At 25.6% G+C, this 23,428-nt stretch overlaps 1 protein-coding gene and 8 non-coding genes across 9 annotated transcripts in view; all 9 read left to right on the top strand.

Moving 5' to 3' along the window:
- The first annotated feature begins 7,492 nt into the window (after positions 1 to 7,492).
- Trnas-aga (transfer RNA serine (anticodon AGA)) lies at positions 7,493 to 7,574 on the top strand. The gene has a single exon. It is a non-coding gene; the product is annotated as a tRNA-Ser (tRNA).
- A 3,855-nt stretch (positions 7,575 to 11,429) lies between these two features.
- On the top strand, positions 11,430 to 11,501 carry Trnad-guc (transfer RNA aspartic acid (anticodon GUC)). Its single transcript has one exon. It is a non-coding gene; the product is annotated as a tRNA-Asp (tRNA).
- Positions 11,502 to 11,878: 377 nt separating this feature from the next.
- Positions 11,879 to 11,949, top strand: Trnag-gcc (transfer RNA glycine (anticodon GCC)). Its single transcript has one exon. It is a non-coding gene; the product is annotated as a tRNA-Gly (tRNA).
- A 3,190-nt stretch (positions 11,950 to 15,139) lies between these two features.
- Positions 15,140 to 15,221, top strand: Trnay-aua (transfer RNA tyrosine (anticodon AUA)). Its single transcript has one exon. It is a non-coding gene; the product is annotated as a tRNA-Tyr (tRNA).
- A 267-nt stretch (positions 15,222 to 15,488) lies between these two features.
- The window catches only part of LOC145843127 (uncharacterized), a 32,769-nt gene continuing 24,829 nt past the window's right edge, over positions 15,489 to 23,428 (top strand). Inside the window, exons 1-3 of the mRNA XM_082950587.1 lie at positions 15,489 to 15,611; positions 15,681 to 15,729; positions 19,722 to 19,885. Of these exons, the coding sequence (XP_082806713.1) occupies positions 15,489 to 15,611; positions 15,681 to 15,729; positions 19,722 to 19,885 (336 nt within the window). The remainder of the gene's footprint in view (positions 15,612 to 15,680; positions 15,730 to 19,721; positions 19,886 to 23,428) is intronic.
- On the top strand, positions 16,670 to 16,740 carry Trnag-gcc (transfer RNA glycine (anticodon GCC)). The gene has a single exon. It is a non-coding gene; the product is annotated as a tRNA-Gly (tRNA).
- Positions 18,558 to 18,629, top strand: Trnad-guc (transfer RNA aspartic acid (anticodon GUC)). Its single transcript has one exon. It is a non-coding gene; the product is annotated as a tRNA-Asp (tRNA).
- Trnag-gcc (transfer RNA glycine (anticodon GCC)) lies at positions 19,364 to 19,434 on the top strand. Its single transcript has one exon. It is a non-coding gene; the product is annotated as a tRNA-Gly (tRNA).
- Positions 20,524 to 20,597, top strand: Trnat-agu (transfer RNA threonine (anticodon AGU)). Its single transcript has one exon. It is a non-coding gene; the product is annotated as a tRNA-Thr (tRNA).

A 23,428-nucleotide genomic window follows, 5' to 3' on the forward strand; every position in this document is an offset into this window, starting at 1 on the left:
TCCCCATATGAAGACCAACCCCAATTATCTACCTTGGTCATTTTAAATTATAAATTAGTTTGATCAAAACTGAAAAAACTAAAACAAGTACTTTTTATTTAGAATTATCTAACAATATATAAAACAAAAGTAGTAAATTATAGAAACTCTAGCCAATCATCCACCTTAGTTATTTTAAATAATTTTTTGTTAGTATATTTTTTTTATTTAAATTATTCGTTAAAAAAGACCAACCCATAATCTTCCTCAGTCAATTAAGTTAAAATTTTTTTTTGTAATTTTTCAACATTTATGTTTTTTTCCAGAAAGGTCAACCAATAATCTACCTGCCCCTCCACTCCAGCCACTTCGACTACATCCTCATCTCATTGGTCGCTTTCTTGCAGGAGCTTCCCGCCCCCTTCGTTGCTAGCGGCGACAACCTCAACCTGCCCCTTGTTTAGGTACGGACTTAAGTTCTTGGAAATTTTATTTTATGGTGATATAATTTTATTTTTATAGTTGTTGTATTCAGAAGAATATTTGGCTTTTAAATGCACGTTAGTAGTTTATACTTGATAGAATATTTTTAGTTCAATTAGCTGTTGCAATTTTTTTTTTGCAAATTTATGTTTTTACAAAGTTTATAGTTAAAGCTTGATAAAACTTTTCCATAAAAGTTTGAAACAATTACTGTTGCTTTTTTTTTAGAGTACTATTAATTTCAGCTACTCTAAGTTGCCATATTTTAATATTATAAGTATAAGTAAGACAGTTTCAATAGAACTTTAATCTTGAAAACTAATTAAACCCAAATATAGACAAATTAAGCAAGTAAGTTAAAAAAAGATAGAAATCTTGTTTGTGTAAAGTAGGCTGTTGTCAAAGTTAAGAAGTTGTTTTTTTTCTAAAACAAAAATTAACTTTAATTCACAATTAAATACTTTCTCAAATTTTTACCTGTTGCACTTGATATTAAACTTTTTGAACAGTGTTTGTCAAAAAATTTATAAAAGTTAAGAGTGGCCTCAAATTAATCCCTTCTTTGCTGTGGTTTGTTTACTTACGCATTTTTTATTTAGTTTTGTTTATAAAAGTTTTGTTCTCTTGATTGATTCCTTTGTTTATGAACAAAAATTTAAATGAGTTTCATAGCAGGGGTCGGCAGCCTTTTATAAGTCGCGGGCCAATTTTATCAGAAAAAATGCTTGCGGGCCGCAGTTTTTATAAAATAATTGCAATAATCAATACAAAAATACTATTTTAAACCAAAAATGTGATAAAATAAGCTTTAATAAAGCACTAGTGATGAGTAATAGCTTAAACAAAAGCTTAATTGTAAGTTTTTACCGCAAAATCTTTTTAAAAAGTATTTTTTAGCTGAAAAGTACCTCGCCGGCCGCAAATTTTTGCTTTGAGGGCTGCAGTTTGCCGACCCCTGTTTTTTAAAATTCAAAGTTGTAAAGGTTTAAGAACTAGCTTTTGACTAAAATTTTAAATTTCAAATAAATAAACTCTATTACAAAGTTTTAATATCACGAACATTAGCTTGCTACAGTTTTTTTACCTACATAATTAAAAATTCAATGTTTTTTCATAAAAGTTTTAATATATTTTCACTGCAACCATTTAGAAACTTACTGCAGACATTTGAAATAAAACAATAGTTTATTAATCAAAAACAATAAACTTTAGAAAACTACTTAAGTGATTAATTAGATTGCTGTAAAAAACAATCAACAAAATCCACCAATTTAAAAATTTTCTAGATTAATGTAAAATAGTAATTGATGCAATAATAAACATTTTAATTACAAAACAAAATGTTTTAAACTTAGAAAAATTTCACTTTTAAGTAAATAAAATAACCAAAGACACCTTTAAATATATAAAGCAAACCTTCTAATCAAACTCTTCCTGTTTACATAATTTATTAAAAATATTTAGATTGCTTCTAATCTAACCAAGTCAATTGAATTTGTACAATTGTTAATATATTGGAGTTTTAACAATAAATTTTAAAGAGCTTCACAATTAAGGAGCCATATACAATTATGACAAAAGTTAAATTGATAAAAAGTTTATTACTTAACAATTGTTTCACGCTAAAGCGATGATCACAAGTAAAAAAGTAAACAAACTAACAAGTTGCAACGGACAAACATTTTATATAGTTTTAGATAAGTAATTAGTTGATTAGGTGATTGGTTAATTAATTAAATTTTAGTAATTTTCAGCAAGATAAATTATTATTAACGTAAATACAATTATAACAAAAATCAAACAACAAAACAAAACTACATAATGAAAACAAAGGTAGATTAAACTTAAATTTAGTAAATTAAGACTTTAAATAAAAATTTGTAAAATGTCTACATTTTCCCACCAATTCTGACCTCAAGTTTTAAAGTTTGTTGTTGTCTGCAATTGCAATTTCGAGTCTCTCCAAATTTCATAGGGTGCAAATTTTACTAGGCTTATTTTGGTTACTGCGATGAATAATTTCCCATTTTATCATTTTTCTCCAATCAGGGTTGCAATTTTTGATTTTGTGAATGAATCTACTTAATCTTGTGCTTTCTTTCTTCTTTACATTTTTAAAAGATTGCGTATGTTCGTAAAATCTACTTTTGAATTGTCTTCCAGTTAAACCAATGTAAATATGCTCTTTTTTGTTATGCATAACTGTTGCTTTATAAATGACTCCTTTAGTAAGACATTCACCTTTAACTGGACAATTATTTTTTGATCTACAATTGCATAATTTGCAGTTTTCTTCAGTTGTTTCATTTGAGTTTTGAAGTAATTTCTGGTTGTGATTGGACAATTCTTTTTCCAAATTCGGCATGCAAGAATATGAAATCTTAATTGTATTTCTATATAGAACCATAAAAGCCTGATTTAGGGAAATGTCTGATTACTAATTTTAGAAATTCCTTCCCTATATTCGTCTTTATACAATTACTGAATGGAGGATTGTAGTAAAAAATTATCTTTTTCCTTAATTTTCTTCTACTTTTTCCTATAGGATTATTTTGAACATATGATAGTGTTGTTTCAAAGCCACTATTTTTTAAGGTTTTTTCATACGGATCTTTTATCTTGTCAAATATGTCTTTGGTTTTGGATAGTGATGATAACCTTTTTTTTATCATTGATGGAATTTATTTTTTTATTGGGTATGGGTGATTCAGGGTTGCCACTCGGTCAGGAAAAATCAGGAAAAGTCAGGAAAATTTTTAAAAAATGACAAAAGTCAGGAAAAAATGGGAGGTTTTGAAAAAAAGTCAGGAAATTTGATAAAATTTTAAAAAAGTCAGATTTAGTCATTTTAAATTTACAAAATTCCAAAATTTTCCTAGAAATTTACAAATGTATTTAATTTTATTTCCAATGCCTTCGTCTGGTATAAATTAGTAAAATATCCATTAAAAAACTGCAAAGATTTTCTATTAACATATTGAACAAGCAGATTTTCTGAGCTTTTTAGTATTGATGATCTGTAGCAAGGACACCTCCATAGTGAAACTGTGATAAAAAGTTTATCTAGCATAATTTTAGTGTTTTTTGTTCAAGTAAATAATTGAGTTCTTTATAACTAAGCAGTTAGTTTAGTATTTTATGTAACATGTTTATGTGTATACTTTACCTCTTTATAATTTTTTCAAAGTTGTTTAAATTTATAAAATAAATTATAAGAGAGGTATATGCCAAGATTAAGTTTACTTGTATTTTTTGTAGAGTAACTTAAGTTTTTAAAGTAAATAATAGTACATTTATTTGTTACAAATTTTATACTAAATCATAAGAGGAAATATTTTATAAATGAAAATAAAAATAAATGAGTGCTAAAAGAAAAGAAATGAAGCCCACAAGTTGTGGCTTGAATAGAGAAAAGATTCTTTTCAACAAGTGTAGGGGCAGCAGATGATAGCGATTTAAATAAAAAGAGGCAAATGATTTTAACTGCCAAGAAAATGAAGCGGAATGCAGTTCAGATGAAGGAAACCATATCTTCATTAGATGAAGAGGTTGAAGTGCTAATAAAAAACGGAAAAAATAAATTTTAGTACATGCATTTAAAAAAACTGTATTTGATTAAGTTCTTTATTGTTTTAATGTTTTAACTGTAAAAGTTCGTAATTGTTTTAAGGTTTGAGTTGTGAAAGTTCCTTATTGATTTAAGGTTTTAATTGTTAAAGTTCCTTATATGTTGTTTCGTTTATTTAGATACATTTATGCTAGGAAATTCTAAAAAGTTGTGTTCTTTATTGTTTTAAGGTTTTAACTGTAAAAATTTGTTATTGTTTTAAGATTTTAGTTGTAAAAGATCGTTATTAGTTCAAGGTTTTAATTGTAGAAACTCCTTATATGTCGTTTGTTTATCTAGATATATTTATGCTAGGAATGCTAAAAATTTGTGCCTTTTTTCAGACAAGCTGTGTTTTAAGGTAATAATACAACTATTTTGCTGATAGAGCTGTTTATTACAAAGATCAATCATACACAGATGGCTTAAGTGATGTTCTGGAAGTTTGATGATAGAATTCAGCAAAAACACTGTTGTTTTTAACCTGTATTAAAATTAGATTGGAAGCTTTATATAGTTTCAAGTGTTAGATTTTGTATTTTAGAATAAGTTTTATTTAAGAGTTTGGTTTAGAAAAGTCAGGAAAATTTTTGTAAAAAGTCAGGAAAAGTCAGGAAATTTTTCTTAGCTTGATCAGTGGCAACCATGGTGATTTGAATTGAAGTTCATATAAATATTCTTAGCATTTTCTTTTCTAAATGGGAGGTACTCGTCTTTCTCCAGGTCCATAGTTATGTCCAAAAAATCCACCTTTTTTGTGCTGAGTTCGATTGTCACTTTCGTTAGAGATTTTCTCAGTTGCTCAATATTTTTAATCCAAAAATAATTTAGTTCCATAGTTTTTATTTTAAAAAGTATCAATTGTTACACATTTGCACAACATTTATAGAAAATTCTTAAATGCATTTTTACATAAAACTTAGATACTATACAAGTTTTTTATTTATATGAACATAAAATTTATGAGTTTCCCTAAATAAAGAGCTCCAAGCCTCTGTTTTATTATTTAATAAATATTTTGTATTTTAGAAACAGACACTCAATAAGTTAGAGTTTTCTAAACTGAATGACTTTTTATTTTTAATAGTGTTTCATAAGTATTTAGCAGTTAAAAACAATGTTTTTTTTTTTTGCTTAGTAAAAAATTTTTTTTACATTCATATTTACGAATTTAATACTTAATTTCACATATTTATGATTCAGTCACCATCATTCTACTTTAAACTAAATATTTCTTATTTAAGTTTTTATCAAAAGTAATCTTTTTAGTACTTAAATAGCCTTTTGATAAATTAACTGCTTAATAAAGAAAGAAATAGTTGTATATCAATTGTTCAAAAATTCAAATTGTTTAGTTGTTTGTGATTAATTAAAAATTTCAGTATCAAATACTTGTTTAATTAACTAAAACTATTTTAATACATTTCTTAGCTTGGCAATACAAATTTACATAAGTAGTGTTTTGTATATATTTGGAATTGTCCGATAATTATGAACTTGAAACTTTTATTTAAAGTATAGTACAGTAAACAATATTATTAAGAAAGAATGAGTGAAACTACATAAGTCTTGCTTTTGTTTTTAATCTTCGCAGTTTTTAATAATAGAAAATATTGGTAATATTGTAAAATTAATAAATAAAATTTTAAATTTTTGTAAACTGGGTATTTAATTTATGAGAAAACAGTTTTGCAGTTTGTTAAATATAAGTTTATTTTGATAAATAGGTATAAATAATTAATTTAATCCATTTGTACAAACTGTGTTGTTATACAACCACATAAGAGCTCATAGTACAACAGATTTTATGAAGCAAAGCACATCAATAGTTATTACGTCATAAAGCTCTAATGTTTAAAAACCCAAAGAATACCATTTCTTCGCAAGCATTGTTGGTTCAGTGGTAGAATTCTCGCCTGCCACGCAGGTGGCCCGCTTTCGATACTCGTATAATGCATTTTTATTGGCAATAAATTTTATAAGTACTTCTGAACAACGTTAATAAATAAAATTGATGGCTTATTTTTGAATTACACACTTAGTTTAATCTTTTTTTTTCTTTAATCTTTAAAATAGTTTTTTTAACATGTATTGAAAAGGTATGCATTAAAAATTAATATTTTTAATTTTTATAATTTTTAATTTTAACCATTTTTAATCTTATTTGATAAACAATTGAAAATATTTTTAAAATAAACGAAATATCACTAAATCTGTTTTTTTTTCAAAAGAGCTGAGACAGCTTTTTTCTATGGTTTTTAAGCTAACTATATTGCATGTAAGTCACATTATTCAAAACTGTTCAATTTCTTATGTAAAACAGGCAGACTACCTTCAAACCATTCATTCTAAAAAAATCATTTACCTAAAAAGAAAAACAGGATAACAAAGTGACAGTTTCTATGACTTATAAAAAAATTACTAGTTGTAATGTTGATTTTATAAATCTATTTAGGTATTGATAAGAAGTCAAACGTAAATAAACAATCAAAACGTTTTCCAGCTTTTATATTCTTTGATAGCAAACATTTTGTTTTAGTTTGTTTAAATTGTGTTTGTTTATTAAAAAATGTTAATCATTAAAAAAACTATAAAATATGTACTCTATTTTGTTTAATAAACTCCAAAGTGTATAGGTTAAATTTTTGATAAACTTTTTAGTAGCTAAGAAGTATAAAACTATTAAAGAATGACATAAAGTATAAAATTAGGTAAACAAAACAAAGTTTAATAAAAAAGTGAAGTATATTTTTATTTAACTAGTTCATTAAAAAAGACGATGTAACTCTTATATATATTTCAGTAATTAAACACCAAATAGCTTTAAAATATTAGCGAATAAATTATATGAGAATATTTTTAAACAAAATGTAAAATTTGTAGTACTCACTTATATGATGTAAAAAAAACTTAGCTTTATTTGTTACTTTATTTTAAGAATTTGTTTAAGAACTTATTGTGAAACCTCGTTTTGATTTTGGTTATAAAACTATTTTAATTCGCATAAATCAGAAAAGAAGTTTATAAATAAGAATAGTTTTACAAGTGATGATCCCTTTTTGGTCAAACCTAGTTATACATCAAGTTCTTAAATAATTAATTTCGTGCAATGTTGTGTAAAACATAATAAATTTAAAGTTGAGTACTATAATTGTTAGGTTTAAACCCAATAGTATAAAGTAAATAGAACTAAACTCAAGTTTTTATTAATGTGAGTTATACTTAATTTTTAATTGGCAAAGCTAAAAGATTAAACTCATACCTAAACCCATAGTGTTTTTAACTAACTGACATATACAACACTGTAATTTTTATGAAAGTTGAGTTAGTCGTGTACCAAAGACAAAATAATTAGTATTGTTTTCAAAATGAACTAACGCTTTAAGGAGCCTTATATACACCTAATTTCGCTCATCATCATAAGTCGTTGTGGCCGAGTGGTTAAGGCGATTGACTAGAAATCAATTGGGCTCTGCCCGCGCAGGTTCGAATCCTGCCGACGACGCTTATTTACTAAAATATTTTTTTAGATAAGTGGATTAATTACATGTACGAAATATATAACCGTTTAGTAATATTTTAATTTTAAGATTGTCGTTTACAGTTTTAATTTAACATAAACTATTAAAAAGCTGATTTTATTGGATAAGCAGTAAATTTAAAGCTTTGTCAAATAAACAACCTTTTCTTTAATTTTTTTTTGTATATAAAGCTAAATTTAGTATTTTTTTACTTAAAAATAAATATTTAAAGTTCAAGTAGAGAGATTGTTTTTAAAAATGACACACTACTTTTAATTTTGCAGTTTTGTCATCAAAAGAGTCGGCGGTTTTTTCATCAGGAGAAAAATTGACATCGACAAAAACAAAAAAGATGTTCTGTACAGAGCAATGCTGCACTCGGTAGTTTTAATTGTTTTGTTAGTTTTAAACTGTGTTTAATTTTTTTTAATTATTTGATTAAACAGTACGTCACCGAACTTTTGAAGAGAAATCAAAGTCTTGAAGTTTTCATTGGTTAGTTATGATAGTTTGTATTTGATTTTTTATATGTTATTTGTTTAATTTTAAGTTTAATATATTTTTATAAACATTTCAACTGGTATAAACAACAAGTAAAAATTACTGAAAAGTTATAATGAAAAAAGTGTATTAGGTTTTAGACAAGTTAACAAATAGTTTTAAAACAACTTACAAATAAAAAAATGTTTAATTCTTGTAGTTGTTACTGATTTATTTATAGAATTAATATATGCTTTTGGATTTTGGTGGAACAGTTAAAGAACTATTATATTAAATTTTTTAGTTGTAAGATTTTTTTAATTACGTAATACTTGATTAATTAAAACAGAAGTTGAAAACTCTTGATACTATTTAAGCTATTGTTTGAAATTTAAAATATACTTATGTTAAAAGATAGCAAAAAGTTTTATTGTATAATTGTAAAAGTTTTTGTTGTGATAAAATTTGAATTTACTTTTAAAATTTGTGATGCATCAAAAGTATTATATATATATACTACTTATTTGTAAGTTATGATTGTTTTATAGTGAAACTAAGCAGTTTTTCGATTTCATGCACTTGGGTAGTTTACATGTAACACGTTTGAATGATTTATAAGTTTATTATTAGGTCAACTAGTTAATACTAACTTAGTAGTCTTGTAAAAATTACTTTTGTACATAGGGATTTTATGCATTAAAAATACTATTTATATATTGTTCGTTTTATTGAAATCAGCTTAAAATTAGTGAAACTGCAATGAGCAATAACAAGCATTGTTGAGCACTATTACGTCACAAAGCATTTAATTTTATAAAAGCTAAAAATGCAATCACATTACAAGCATTGTTGGTTCAGTGGTAGAATTCTCGCCTGCCACGCGGGAGGCCCGGGTTCGATCTGGACAATGCATTTTTCCTTTTAGTAATAATAAAATAAACCAAAAAAATAGATAAGTCAAAACGAAATCAAACAATAACTATCGAAAAGTACAAATAGGTTTTATTCTGACTTTATTAAACTTAATATTTAATTGAAGTTAAAACAAAATATAAAATACAAAATGTGTGTTAGTCCTTTGTAAAAATATATTGTTATTTAAGTTTCTGATTTTGTGAGTCAAAACAACAAAATTTAAGGATGTGCAAAATGTTTAAATAACAAGCCTGTTTTAAAGAAGTTCTGTTATATATAAGCTTTAAATTAGTTATACAAACTATATCAGTAAAGAGATAAAAAATGCTAACTTTGTTCTGTTTATAACTATTATGTATGAATAGTTACTAGTATAATTGACAGTATGGAAAATTATAATTTAAATGTCTTTTAAAATACCTCAGATGTTACTAGATTTTTAAATTATTGTTAATAGTGAAGAAGCATAGTTATTAAAAGTTTGTTCCAATTAAATAAATTCTGTTCTCTACTTATAATTTCATTTCCATTTTCAGTAGCACTAACACAAACATAAAAAAAGATAAAAAATGTTCCATCTGATTGAAATGTTATAAAATCTTGATGCACATCTATTCAAGTTAAAACAAATCTAAATAATTAGCATTTTTTTGGTTGTAAACGAATTATAGAACAAGTATTTTTTTTGTAAATATTACTTAATATTTTTGAGTTAAAAACTGCCGTTGCAGATAACTAGCAATAGTATCTATGTATTTTGAATTTATAAAAATAGCTATGCTTAAAAAAGATAAAAAAATATTGAACAAGATATACAAAATTAAGTAAACTCTGTTTTTCTATAAATTTAAATGGAAAAATAATTAATGCTAAAGTTGTAGACTTTATAAAATTAATTTTATAAAGACTCCTAATTTACCAACTAATTATTTTATTAATTATAAAATACAATATATATTTAATTTAGTTCATTATGATTTTATGTATGTCGCTGTAAATTAATTATCGGTCAGTACATTGTAAGCCCAATAAACATTTTTGTATTTTTTTGTGTTTTGGTTTTCCTTAAAGTTTAATTTTTCATTTTTGATTTTTACATTTGAACTAAATCTGCTTCCTAATTGTATATAATTTTGATTTAATCATTAAAAACATTCAATATATAACATACACGTTACCGAGTTTCTGTGACTTTTATTGCCTTCACCGTCGTTAAGTTTTATTAAATTTTATTGATTTTTTATCTAATGGTTAATGTTTTTTTTTTAAATTACATAAAAACTAAATTAATGATCTTTGCAATACAAATTAAATAGTTTAAATAACCTCGTTTACATTGTGACGTAATTATTAGTTGCAATGAATATATTTTTCATTAGTTAACGACAATAAATTTTAAATCAGTTATCTTTCCCATTAACGTGAGTTGTTTGTTTATATTGTAATTTGTTGTTTTGTTGTGTAATTTAGCTTTCTTTACTTATTTTAGACTTAATAATTATAAATATTATATAGTTTTATAACAGTCGGATTTAATATTAAGTATTTTACCTATTAATAACTATTATCTGTAGAAAATATCTTATGAAAACATGTATACACATACTTTATTCTATGCTTCTATTCTCTCATTACAGTAATTATTTTTTTACAGAACCCAGTTGAAGTGTGTTGATTCGTTGACACACAGAAACATATTTTGGTAGAATAAAGGAAGATTACTGTATAATTTGTTTTTATTTTTATAAAATGAATTTTATAAAATTTTAAATCTCAAGTTTTTATCTTTAAAATTTATTTTATTTAAATCAATGCAATATAAATGTATTTTAGCTTATACAAAGCACTAATAAGTTAAAAAAGAATATTAATATGTTTTTTATTAAAGTGTGGACACTAATAGATAATACAAAAGGTTTTAAATAGAAATTTATTTTTTCCGTATTATTAATTTTTGGTATGTTTGGAAATCAGTTAAATATAAAATGATTTATGCTAGACTTAAAAAAAACTTTGACTATGTTTCAAATTACATTAATTTAGGATCAAAAGTTTTAAATAACTTTTTTTAATTTGTGTAAACATCTTTAATCATTTTAATTTTATCGAAAGTTTTAGTTTTAGTTTACATATTTAACTATATTGTTTTATTATTTTCAACAATAATCGGTTAAGTAATAATATTTTACAAATAATTTAGTTTCTTAAACGAAAATTTTCAAGTTGGTAATATTTAGTAATTAGATTTAAAAAATAAAAAATAGTTTTGTAAATAACTTGAGTTACATTTTTTTTACCAAACTGCATAACTCAAAAGTATAAAATTGTATTAACAGTAAACAATATAGCCTAAGTGCTTATTTAATCACTAAAATTCAAGCTTGTTGTTACGTCACAAAGGCTGCTAATAGTATATAAACGTTTTTATAATAATTCTATCGTAATCCTCGTTAGTATAGTGGTGAGTATTCCCGCCTGTCACGCGGGCGACCGGGGTTCGATTCCCCGACGGGGAGGATTTTTGTAATTTGTAACTTCTCAAATTTTTAAATAAAGAAATATTTATTATTTTTCCAAAATAATTATTAGAAAATTAAAAAACTTTGAAATTAAAGATAACAAACTTTAAAGTCACAAATTAAATGATATTATAAACTTTTTTTTTCGTTCTTTAGTATTGAATATAATTTAAGCTAATTAAGTAAATAATAAATTTTGCCCATTTTTACTAAACATACCAGTTGATGTATTATGCACTGAATAATTATACCTTTATCATGAGTTTGCAAACCGTTTTTAAATTATTTCAAAAACTCAAGCCCCACCCTCAAAATTATTGTTACGTCACAATGCAAACAAGTTTATAAATTAATTTAAAGAAATGTTGGCATAAGCATTGTTGGTTCAGTGGTAGAATTCTCGCCTGCCACGCGGGAGGCCCGGGTTCGATTCCCGGACAATGCATTTTTATTAGCAGTAAATTTTATAAGTACAGTACTTCTGAACAATGTTAATAAATAAAATTGATGGCTTACTTTTGAATTACACACTTAATAATATAATAATATAAAAATAATACACAAACAACTTTTTTTAAAAATATATTAAAAAGGTATGCATTAAAAGTAATTATTTTTAATTTTTTTATTTTAACCATTTTTAATTCTATTTGATAAAGAATTGAAAATGTTTTTAAAATAAACGAAAGATCACTAAATCTGTTGTTTTTGTTTTTCAAAAGAGCTGAGACAGCTTTTTTATATGGTTTTTTTAAACCAATTATATTGCTTCTAAGTCACATTATTCAAAACTAAACTAAAAAAATCATTTACCTAAAAAGAAAACAGGATAACAAAGTGACAGTTTCTATTATTTATAAAAAAAATACTAGTTGTAATGTCGATTTTATTATAAATCTATTTAGGTATTGATAAGAAGTCCAATTTAAATAAACAAACAAAACGTTTTCCAGCTTTTATAAACATTAATAGCAAATATTTTATTTTAGTTTGTTTAAATTAAATTTGTTTATTAAAAAAATATTGATCATTAAAAAAAAAAAATATGTACTCTATTTTGTTTAATAAACTTCAAAGGATATTGGTTAAATTTTGATAAACTTTCTAGTAGCTAAGAAGTATGAAACCATTGAAGAACGACAGGAAATACAAAATTAGCTAAACAAAATAAAGTTTAATAAAAAAAAGAAGTATATTTTTATTTAACTAATTTATTAAAAAGGACATTGTAACTCTTATATATATATTTGAGAAATTAAACACCAAATAGCTTTAAAGTATTAGCCAGTAATTTTATGAGAATATTTTTAAACAAAATGAAAAATTTGTAGTAGTCACTTTTTTGATATAAAAAAAAACTTAGCCTTATTTATTACTTTGTTTTAAGAATTTTTTTAAGAACTTATTGTGAAACCTGGTTTTGATTTTGGTTATAAAACTATTTCAATTCGCATAAACTAGAAAAGATAGTTTATAAATAAGAATAGTTTTACAAGTGATGATCTCTTTTTGGTCAAACCTAGATATACATCAAATTCTTAAATAATTAATTTCGTGCAATGTTGTGTAAAACATAATAAATTTAAAGTTGAGTACTATAATTGTTTGGTTTAAACTAGTGATGTACCGGACTCACTATCCGGGTCCGGCCGGATATTGCCATTTTTGTCTGATATCCGGATCCGGCCGGACTCTAATTTGAAAAAAAATTCCGGGTCCGGTTCCGGCCGGATTCTAATTTGAAAAAAAAGTCCGGATCCGGTTCCGGCCGGATTCTAATTTGAAAAAAAAGTCCGGGTCCGGTCGGATCCTAACAGAGGTCCGGCCGGACCCGGATCTAGTTAGTAGAAAAGAGCATACTGAAAAGTATTTTTTCAAAAACAAATCCTGTGTAAATTAATAAGAGTCATTTTCGTCAGTTAAAATTAAACACCTACCGTGATTGGTTCATTATGTACACGTGACTGATTTACATTTGTTTACATTTAATCTATGAAATAAACATTTCAGAAATGCAACTCTTTACATTTGTTGTAAAATTGAAAACTTTAGAATGAATACTTGCATTATTTATTGTTTAAAGTTGAGCTCAGAGAATATTTAGAGTTAATACGGATGAATGTACGAGCCAATGAGAATCATATGACGAAATGTTTCAAACTAAATACTGATGCAACAAAACATCAGAACATGACAGGCAGTTTATATGTAAGCAGTTAGTTAGTTTGGTGTGCAGCTTGAAGCACGAAAATATCTGAACTTTTTTATGAAATATTTTGATAAGTGAATATTTCAACTGGTGTTTAATTGTTTTAATATTTAAACCAGGTTTAATAGTTTATTAAAATTTTTACATTTTCTTGTTTACTAAAAAATTTATTTAATTTTTAGTTTATTGTTTTAAGTCTTTTTATTAGATTTAAAAAGCTTCCAGTTTTTAAAGTGTTACCAAAGTAATTAATAATTTTGTATATACTAGTATTTCTTGTTGTGTTTTATATAAACGATTCATCACTCAAAACTGTCGTGTCTGATTATAGAAAGTAGTCTCAGTTAGAATTTAGTGTTTGTTAGATATTAATTAAATAAGGTAGGATTTAATTATGATGGGTAGTACTAATAAGTTAAGTGTACCACAATCAGTACGCAACTTTACTACCAAATTGTCAACCTTTGCTAGCTGTTCTACTGATTATTAGATTAAAGTAATTTTTCAGTTTTTAAAAAACTCATTCTGACTAAGGCTTGTTTATACTCACTCTAGCTAGTTTTATTGACTTAAACAGTGACAACCCTGCTAGTTTGAAAAATTTTGGGAATGTTAGAAAATCTTGGACTGCCTCAGGCTAGTTTAGTTTTTTATAAAAGCTCAGGCTAGTTTTCTTTTAAATTTTGAATGAATTTGAGCTGATCCAGTTTTCAATATTTGTTAATTTTCTAGTGTATTTGGTTCAAGAACTTGATTTAAGATTTTTAATTGTAAATAAAACCTAAATTTGTAAACCTTGTGGCTAGCTGATCTACTTATTATTAGATTAAAGTTCTTTTTTTTTCAGTTTTTAAAAACCTCATTCTGACTCAGGCTAGTTTATACTAGTGATGTACCGAACTCACTATCCGGGTCCGGCCGGATATTGCCATTTTTGTCTGATATCCGGATCCGGCCGGATTCTAATTTGAAAAAAAAGTCCGGATCCGGTTCCGGCCGGATTCTAATTTGAAAAAAAAGTCCGGGTCCGGTTCCGACCGGATTCTAGTTTGAAAAAAAAGTCCGGGTCCGGTTCCGGCCGGATTCTAACTTGAAAAAAAAAGTCCGGATCCGGGTCCGGCCGGACCCGAAATTGTGGGTCCGGTACATCACTAGTTTAAACCCAATAGTATAAAGTAAATAAAACTAAACTCAAGTTTTTATTAATGTGAGTTATACTTAACTTATAATTGACAAAGCTAAAATATTAAATTCATACCTAAACCCATAGTGTTTTCAACTCACTGACATATGCAACACTGTAATTTTTATTAAAGTTGCCTATTTTAGTTTATCGTGTACAAAGACAAAATAATTAGTATTGTTTTCAACATGAACTAACGCTAAAACGAGCTTTATATATAACTAATTTCGCTGCCCATCACAGGTCGTTGTGGCCGAGTGGTTAAGGCGATTGACTATAAATCAATTGGGCTCTGCCCGCGCAGGTTCGAATCCTGCCGACGACGCTTTTTTTCTAAAATAGTTTTTAGACAAATGGTAATATTATTTAAGTGTTTAAAATACATAACCGTTTAGTAATGTTTTTATTTTTAAATTGTCGTTGAAAGTTTTAATTTAACAATAAACTGTTAAAAAGCTAATTTTATTGGATAAGCAATGAATTTAAAGCTTTGTCAAATAAACAACTTTTTTTTTGTATATAAAGCTAAATATAATATTTTTTTATTTAGAAACAAATATTTCAAGTTCAAGTTGAGAGATTGTTTTTTAAAATGACACACTACTTTTATTTTTTCAGTTTTGTCATCAAAAGAGTCGGCGGTTTTTTCATCAGGAGAAAAATTGACATCGAAAAAAACAAAAAAGATGTTCTGTACAGAGCAATGCTGCACTCGGTAGTTTAATTGTTTTGTTAGTTTTAAACTATGTTTAATTTTTTTTTAATTATTCGATTATAACAACAGTACGTCACCGAACTTCTGAAGAGAAATCAAAGTCTTGAAGTTTTCATTGGTTAGTTATGATAGTTCATATGTAATTTTTATATTTTATTTGATTAACTTAATATGATTTTTGATCTGTTTTTATAAACATTTCAGCTAGTATAATAACAAGTAAAAGTTACTAAAAAGTTATAACGAAAAAGTGTGTTAGGTTTTAGACAAGTTAACAAATAGTTTTAAAACAACTTACAAAAAAAAAAAATCTTATAGTTTTTAAAGATTTATTTATAGAATTAATATATGCTTTTGGATTTTGGTATAACAGTTAAAGAACTATTATATTATTTTTTTTAGTTGTAAGATTTTTATAATTACGTAATACTTGATTAATTAAAACAGAAGTTGAAACCTTTTGATACTATTTAAGCTTTTGTTTGAAATTTAAAATATACTTATGTTAAAAGATAGCAAAAAGTTTTATTGTATAATTGTAAAAGTTTTTGAAAAATTTTAATTTTTTGTGTCAGATGCATGAAGCAAACCTTAATATTTAACTTAAAAATGAGTTGATTAAGTTGTTGTAATAGAATTTGTTAAAATAGTTATGCAGTTGTATATACATTTACAAAGTATATTAGTATTTTGTTCAGATAAAATTTGAACTTAGTTTTAAAATTTGTGATGCATTAAAAGAATTATGAACTATTTAATTGTAAAATATTATTATTTTATAGTAAAACTGAGCAGTTTTTGGTTTTTAGCACCTAGGTAGTTTACATGTAAAGCGTTTAAAAATTTTATAATTTTATTAATACTAACTTAGTAGTATTGTTAAATTACTTTTGTACAGAGGGATTTTATGCTTTAAAATACTATTTATATATTGTTCTTATAGTTAAAATCAGCTTAAAATAAGTGAAACTGCAATGAGCAAAAACAAGCATCGTTGAGCACTATTACGTCACAAAGCATTTAATTTTATAGTCCCTAAAAATGCAATCATATCACAAGCATTGTTGGTTCAGTGGTAGAATTCTCGCCTGCCACGCGGGAGGCCCGGGTTCGATTCCCGGACAATGCATATTTCTCTTTAGTAATAATAAAACAAACCAAAAAATCAGATAAGTTTTTTAAATAGATAAAAGAATATAGAAATATTTTGATTATGTTGATATTAGCCGTTGACTTCAAATGTATTAGAAGTTGTCTTTATGAATTATCAAGTAGTAATTTTTGTTTAAAAACTTATGCTTCAGAGCACTTTAAATTTAAAACCATTGCTGATTACAATACAAAATGCAAATAATTTAATACAATTATTAATTTAAGTCAAAACGAAATTAAACAATAAAAATCGAAAAGTACAAAAAAAACCTTAGTTTGACTTTGTTAAACTTTGTATTTAATTGTAGGTGAAACAAAATATAAAATATAAAATGTGTGTTATTCCTTTGTAAATATATTTTGTTATTTAAGTTCCTGATTTTGAAAGAACAACAAAATTTAAGGATGTGCAAAATGTTTAAATAACAAGCCTGTTTTTAAGAAGTTCTGTAAATATATTAGCTTTATAAAAGTTATACAAACTATATCAGTAAAAAGATAAAAAATGCCAACTTTGTTCTGTTTATAACTATTATGTATGAATAGTTACTAGCATGTTAGTTACTAGACAGTATGGAAAATTATAATTTAAATGTCTTTTAAAATACCTCAGGTGTTACTAGATTTTTAAATTCTTTTTAAAAGTGAAGAAGCATAGTTAATACAAGTTTGTTCCACTTAAATATATTTTTTTCTCTACTTATAATTTAATTTCAATTTTTAGTAACACTAACATAACCATAAAAAAAGATAAAAAATGTTCCATATGATTAAAATTTCATAAAATCTTAATACACATCGATTCAAGTTAAAACGAATCTAAAATAATTAGCATTTTGTTGAATGTAAACGAATTATTGAGTTATTATTATTTTTTTTTTTATAGTATATAATATTTTCGACTTAAAAACTGCTGTTGCAGATAACTAACAATGATATCTATGTATTTTAATTTTATAAAAATAACTATGCTTAAAATGGAACAAAAAAATATTAAATAAGGTATACAAAATAAAGTAAACTCTGTTTTTCTTAAAATTTATACGAAAAAAAAATTAATGCTAAAGTTGTAGACTTTATAAAATTATTTTTATAAAATTTTAAGTCTCAAAGTTTTATCTTAAAAATGTATGACATTTAAATTAATGCAATAGAAATATATCCTAACATAAACAAAGCATTAAAAGCTTAAAAAATAATATTTATATGTTATTTATTTAAGTGTGGACTCTAATAGATAATACAAAAGGTATAAAATAGAAATTATTTTTTTCCGTTTTATTAATTTTTGTAACTTATTTGTTTATTTGGAAATAAATTAATATGGAATTATTAATACTAGACATAATAAAAACTTTGACTATGTTTCAAATTAGATTAGTTTAAGATCAAAAGTTTTAAATAATTTTTTTTAATTTGTGTAAACATATTTTATCTTTTTAACTTTATCGAAAGTTTTAGTTGTACGTTTACATATTTAATTATCTTGTTTTATTATTTTCAACAATAAACGGTTAAGAAATAATTTTTTACAAAAAATTAGTTTCTTAAACGAAAATTTTCAACCTGGTAATATTTAGTAACTATTTAGTAAATTTAAAAATTAAAAAATAGTTATGTAAATAACTTGAGTTACATCTTTTTTACCAAACTGCATAACACAAAATATAAAATTGTATTAACAGTAAACAATATAGCCTCAAGTGCTTAATTAATGACTACAATTCAAGCATGTTGTTACGTCACAAAAGCTGCAAAATATATATAAACGTATTTATAATATTTCCATTGTATTCCTCGTTAGTATAGTGGTGAGTATTCCCGCCTGTCACGCGGGCGACCGGGGTTCGATTCCCCGACGGGGAGGATTTTTATGAAGTAAAATAACTTTTAAAGACTTTAAAAAAGTTCTTGTATACAAAATATGCTTACTTATTTACTGTAAAGTTTATGTTTCAATCACGGAACACGACATTTTTGAAACATGAGTATAAAATAAACTCAAGTTTTTCACTTTAAATATATTTTTATCTATTTAATCATCAGTCTGGCTAGATTTATTTTAATACTTTGGTTATTATTGTCTAGCTGCGTTTGTTGCTTTGAAAAGGAACAGATATAAAATTTGAAGTTAAACATCAAAAAACTGCATATCAGGGCTTCCGGAAGTTGAATATAATGTCATTTTAAACCTATAATCATGCATAAATTTAATATTTAAATTTAAAGTTTTTTTCATATGAGCTCAATCTTTTTTTTAAATTTTAGTAGTAGCAAACACGGTGTAAACTAAAACGTTAGTTATTGTATATAACTTACATACCTTTGCTGTTTTGTTTGTGTTTGTTCAAAATTTGTCTACACTATATAGAGTAATAAAGTAATCAAAAGAATTTAATTTAGTCAAGGTTGTATTTGTCTAAATTTGTAAAATATAAACGTGCAATTTTGCTTTAAAGTCTTTAAAAGTACTGGTTAAAAAGGTTCTATTTTCACAACATTTCTGCGTTTTTCTTTATAGTTAAAAAAGGAATTAATAATCTTTATTACGTCACAAAGCAAAGAAGTTTATAACCTAAAATACCTAAATGTGTGCACAAGCATTGTTGGTTCAGTGGTAGAAATCTCGCCTGCCACGCGGGAGGCCCGGGTTCGATTCCCGGATAATGCATTTTTGTCTACTGTAATTTATAATAAGTACAGTAGTTAGTTAAACATAAAAGCAAAAATTTTTTTGTATACAAAATTTTTGTCAATACGAATACTGTACTAAGTCCTCTAAAAACCTTATTTTTCTTCTGTGTACTAATAACTTTGCTCAACTAATTCACAAGTAAAGTTTTTAATGTAGTAATTTTTATTTAAGTTATGCACTACAGTTTAACTTTTCAACTTTCAATAAAACGCAGGTTCGTTTAATCTTTCAAGTTTCACATAAATACTTTTTCACACGCACAGAAGGGACAAGAACCCGCAGCGGATGCCCGGGAAAACCGAAGACGGGAATCGTTTCAATCGTGACCAGCTGCTTGGACCAGGGACTGTTGTATGACGTCACAGTGGTGCCCGTTTGCATCTCGTACGACAAGCTGATAGACGGCAACTTTCACGAGGAAATGATGGTCAGTTGTTGAAAGTTGATTTGTTTGATAAAAGTTTGTTTTGAAGTTGTGTTTCGTTTAGATGAAAATGCAGCGGATCTCAGGTTTTTCGATGTAAGTTGTAATTAGTTTATTTTAATACTTTTGATGTATTTAAAATCATAAGTCTACCTTTTTAACCATAATAATGGTATGATTTTTCTGGTTATTTCCCTTGAACCTGTGATATGACTAAGTTATTTCAAATTGTTTTGTATTACCTATTTTTTTGGTAATTTGTATCATTCTATTCTTTCGGGTGTAAAACAACTTGTGGTTATAAACAATATACAAGTTGTTCAGTGTAGACTGTAGACTCAGTTTACTTATTGTTTGATTATAAAACATTTATGTTAGATGTTTTTAAACTAGAATAAAAGTCATTTGTAGTTTAAGACAAAACTGTCCTAGTTGCTTCTTTACTTGTAATCTGTTCTTCAGTACGATATATTTTATAAATGCAACTTACAACCTGTGTTACTAAATTGATCTCATTGCGGCTTTGAGTTTTTTTAATAAATAGTTTGGCGATCAAATTACAGTCAAAAAAACTCTCAACTACACACACCACGTTAATGTGCAGTTAGTTTAGAACTTTCATAAGAACATGCCAATCAAGCGGCGCCATGGCTTAGTTGGTTAAAGCGCCTGTCTAGTAAACAGGAGATCCCGAGTTCGAATCTCGGTGGTGCCTCGTTTTTGTGATATTAAAAGTTAGTTATGCCACCAAGGAGATATAATCAGGGTTGCCACAAAACCAGGAATTTGACAGTTTAGGCTAACAAATCTGAAATTTTAGAAATTTTGACAAAAAACCTGGAATTTTATTTCAAGGTCTAACTAAAAAGGTATATATTCTATTTTTATCTAAAAACTTATTATAATTTTCAAAGAAACTGAAGAAAGTTTTAGCTCGAGCGTTGATTAAGTTAATAATATTGTCTTATAAAAACCAATAAATGCATTGTCCGGTAATCGAACCCGGGCCTCCCGCGTGGCAAGCGAGAATTCTACCACTGAACAAACAATGCGTATAGCAAATGCAATAATTCAGTTTTTATATATTTATTGCTATATGACGTAATTATAGCATTGAATGTGATTTAATAATGTTTGTTACCTCTCAAAAATGATTTTTTTACTAGTCACCTTTCTAATAATTCAAGTAACAAAAACCTATTCAACAACATAAAAAAAGACTATAATGATGCTTTAAAGGTAAACGGATACAATTATGAAATTAACTACACAGAAGAATTTAAAGATAAAAAAAGAAACAGTAAAAGAAAATATATATGGTTCAATCCCCCATATTGCAAATCAGTAAAAACAAACATAGGTAAAAAGTTTCTAAAAATAGTAAACAAGCACTTTGGAGAAAATAGTAAGTTAAAAAAATATTTAAACAAAAACAATATAAAATTAAGCTACAGCTGCATTTCAAACATTGAAACAATAATAAAATACCACCACAAAAAAGTAATAAACAACAATAAAGTAAACAAAGATGAATCATGCAACTGCAGAAAGAAACTTTCCCCCTTGAAGGAGGAGAATGTAGGGCAGAAAATGTAATTTACCAGGTAACAATAAAAACAGATAATTTAACAAAAATATACATTGGACTAAGTGCTAATCAACTAAAAAACGCATATCTACACACAACATATCAATAAAAAGCAATCCAAATGACAAAAACTACCTCCAGTATAAACAAGCAACTGAACTGTCAAAATTAACCCATAAATTAAAAAATAAAAATAAGAAATACAAAATAAATTGGAAAATATTACAAAGGGAAAAAAAAACCAAAACCAGGAATTATGACTTGCAGGTTGTGCTTAAAAGAAGCTTTACTAATACTTGAATCCGGTACAAATTGCATCAACAAAAGAACGGAATTAATGAACTCATGCAGACACAGAAACAGATTTTTATTAATAAACTGGAAAGCAGACAAAACTTAAACCAAATCATAATTAAAGTAAAAAATAGGTTGTTTTTCTTGTTTTTTTCATTGAGTTTTTGTTGACATTTGGCTTAAATTGAAAAAAAGTTTTTTTAAACAGTTCTTAATTCAACTTAGATAAATTTTAGAATTTTTTTTAGATAGTTCTTAAATCCGTTTAAATTTTGACTGTTATTTTAACTTAACACAAATTAGATTTTGAAATCTTCAGCGACTTTGAGTTTTATTAATGTTTTGTTGACTCTTGGCTTAAAGCCACAATTTTAGACAATTCTTAATTTCATTTAGATAAATTTCAAGGTATAAATATTTTATTATTATTATTTTTTTTGAAAAAAAAGCTCTGGATTTAGTTTTTTTATTTGACTCATTATATTTATATTAATTCAATCCGTTTTTTTAAAAACTAGTACCAATTTTACCTAAATATACTCTGATATGCTTGAATTTTCGAATATGCAACATTTTTGTTTTTGTTTATATTCTTCACGCATGAATAAGTTTTTAAACAGCAGTATAATAAACTAACATTGTTATATGCAGTTTCATATTTTATTTTGCTTGAAAAGGTCGCAATCTCTTGTCACCAAAACCGGTCGCGAATAAAATATACAATTTGCATAAATCTATTTACTAGTCACCTAAAATTCTAAGCGAGAATATTAATTGGCTCATTTTCTTAAAATTTTTTATAGAAAATATGCTTATTTATAAATTTACATTAAAAAGATTGATATATAAATACAGGGTTGCCAAAAAACCTTAAAACCTGGAATAACCTGGAATTTGACAATTTAGGCTAAAAAAGTTGGAAAAACCTGGAATTTCGAAAATTTGGAAAAATACCTGGAAAAACCTAGAATGTTTAATAATTTTAATATGTCAAGTAGTAAAATTTCGATTTGACTCAAAAAATCTATCATATAGATAAAAAAAATTGTTATCATAGAATTTTTTTTATTAAAAAACACATTTAAAGTAGCTTTTGAATCTTTTCAATGTTTTTATACTATTTAATACTGTTTCTTACCATAAACTTGACTTTTAACTAAAAACAGACCCAAAAATGTGTACTTTTAAAAACCTGGAGGAAATTTAGAAAACCTGCAAAAAATTTGCCAAAAACATTTGACAACCCTGTAAATATTTACAAGTTTATATAACTTTTCCAACTAAAAATTATTTTAATACAAACTTCTGAAAAATACAAACTTGTTTAGTAAAAGATTCAGTAAATAAACTGTTTTATGTTACAAATAGTTATTGTTTTATAAATAAATACGATATTGAAAACAAGCTAGCTCAAGTTAATGTAAAATTAGGTGCAAATATTTAGCTTTTAAAGTTTTTATATCTTTGTAGTGTATAGTATTTTGTTAATCACACTATGCAGCACACTATTTAAATTATATTTTATATTAAAATTAAGCTATTTATTTGTTGTGGTTATTTAAATTACAGGAATTTACTTTAAAAAAAGTAAATAACTTATATTGTAACTTGTTAGTTTTTGAACCTTACAAAGTATTAATTGATACAAAATATATTTAATAAAA

This window comes from Thalia democratica, chromosome 8 (assembly GCF_965202585.1).
Source record: "Thalia democratica chromosome 8, ktThaDemo2.hap1.1, whole genome shotgun sequence".
Lineage (NCBI taxonomy): Eukaryota > Metazoa > Chordata > Thaliacea > Salpida > Salpidae > Thalia > Thalia democratica.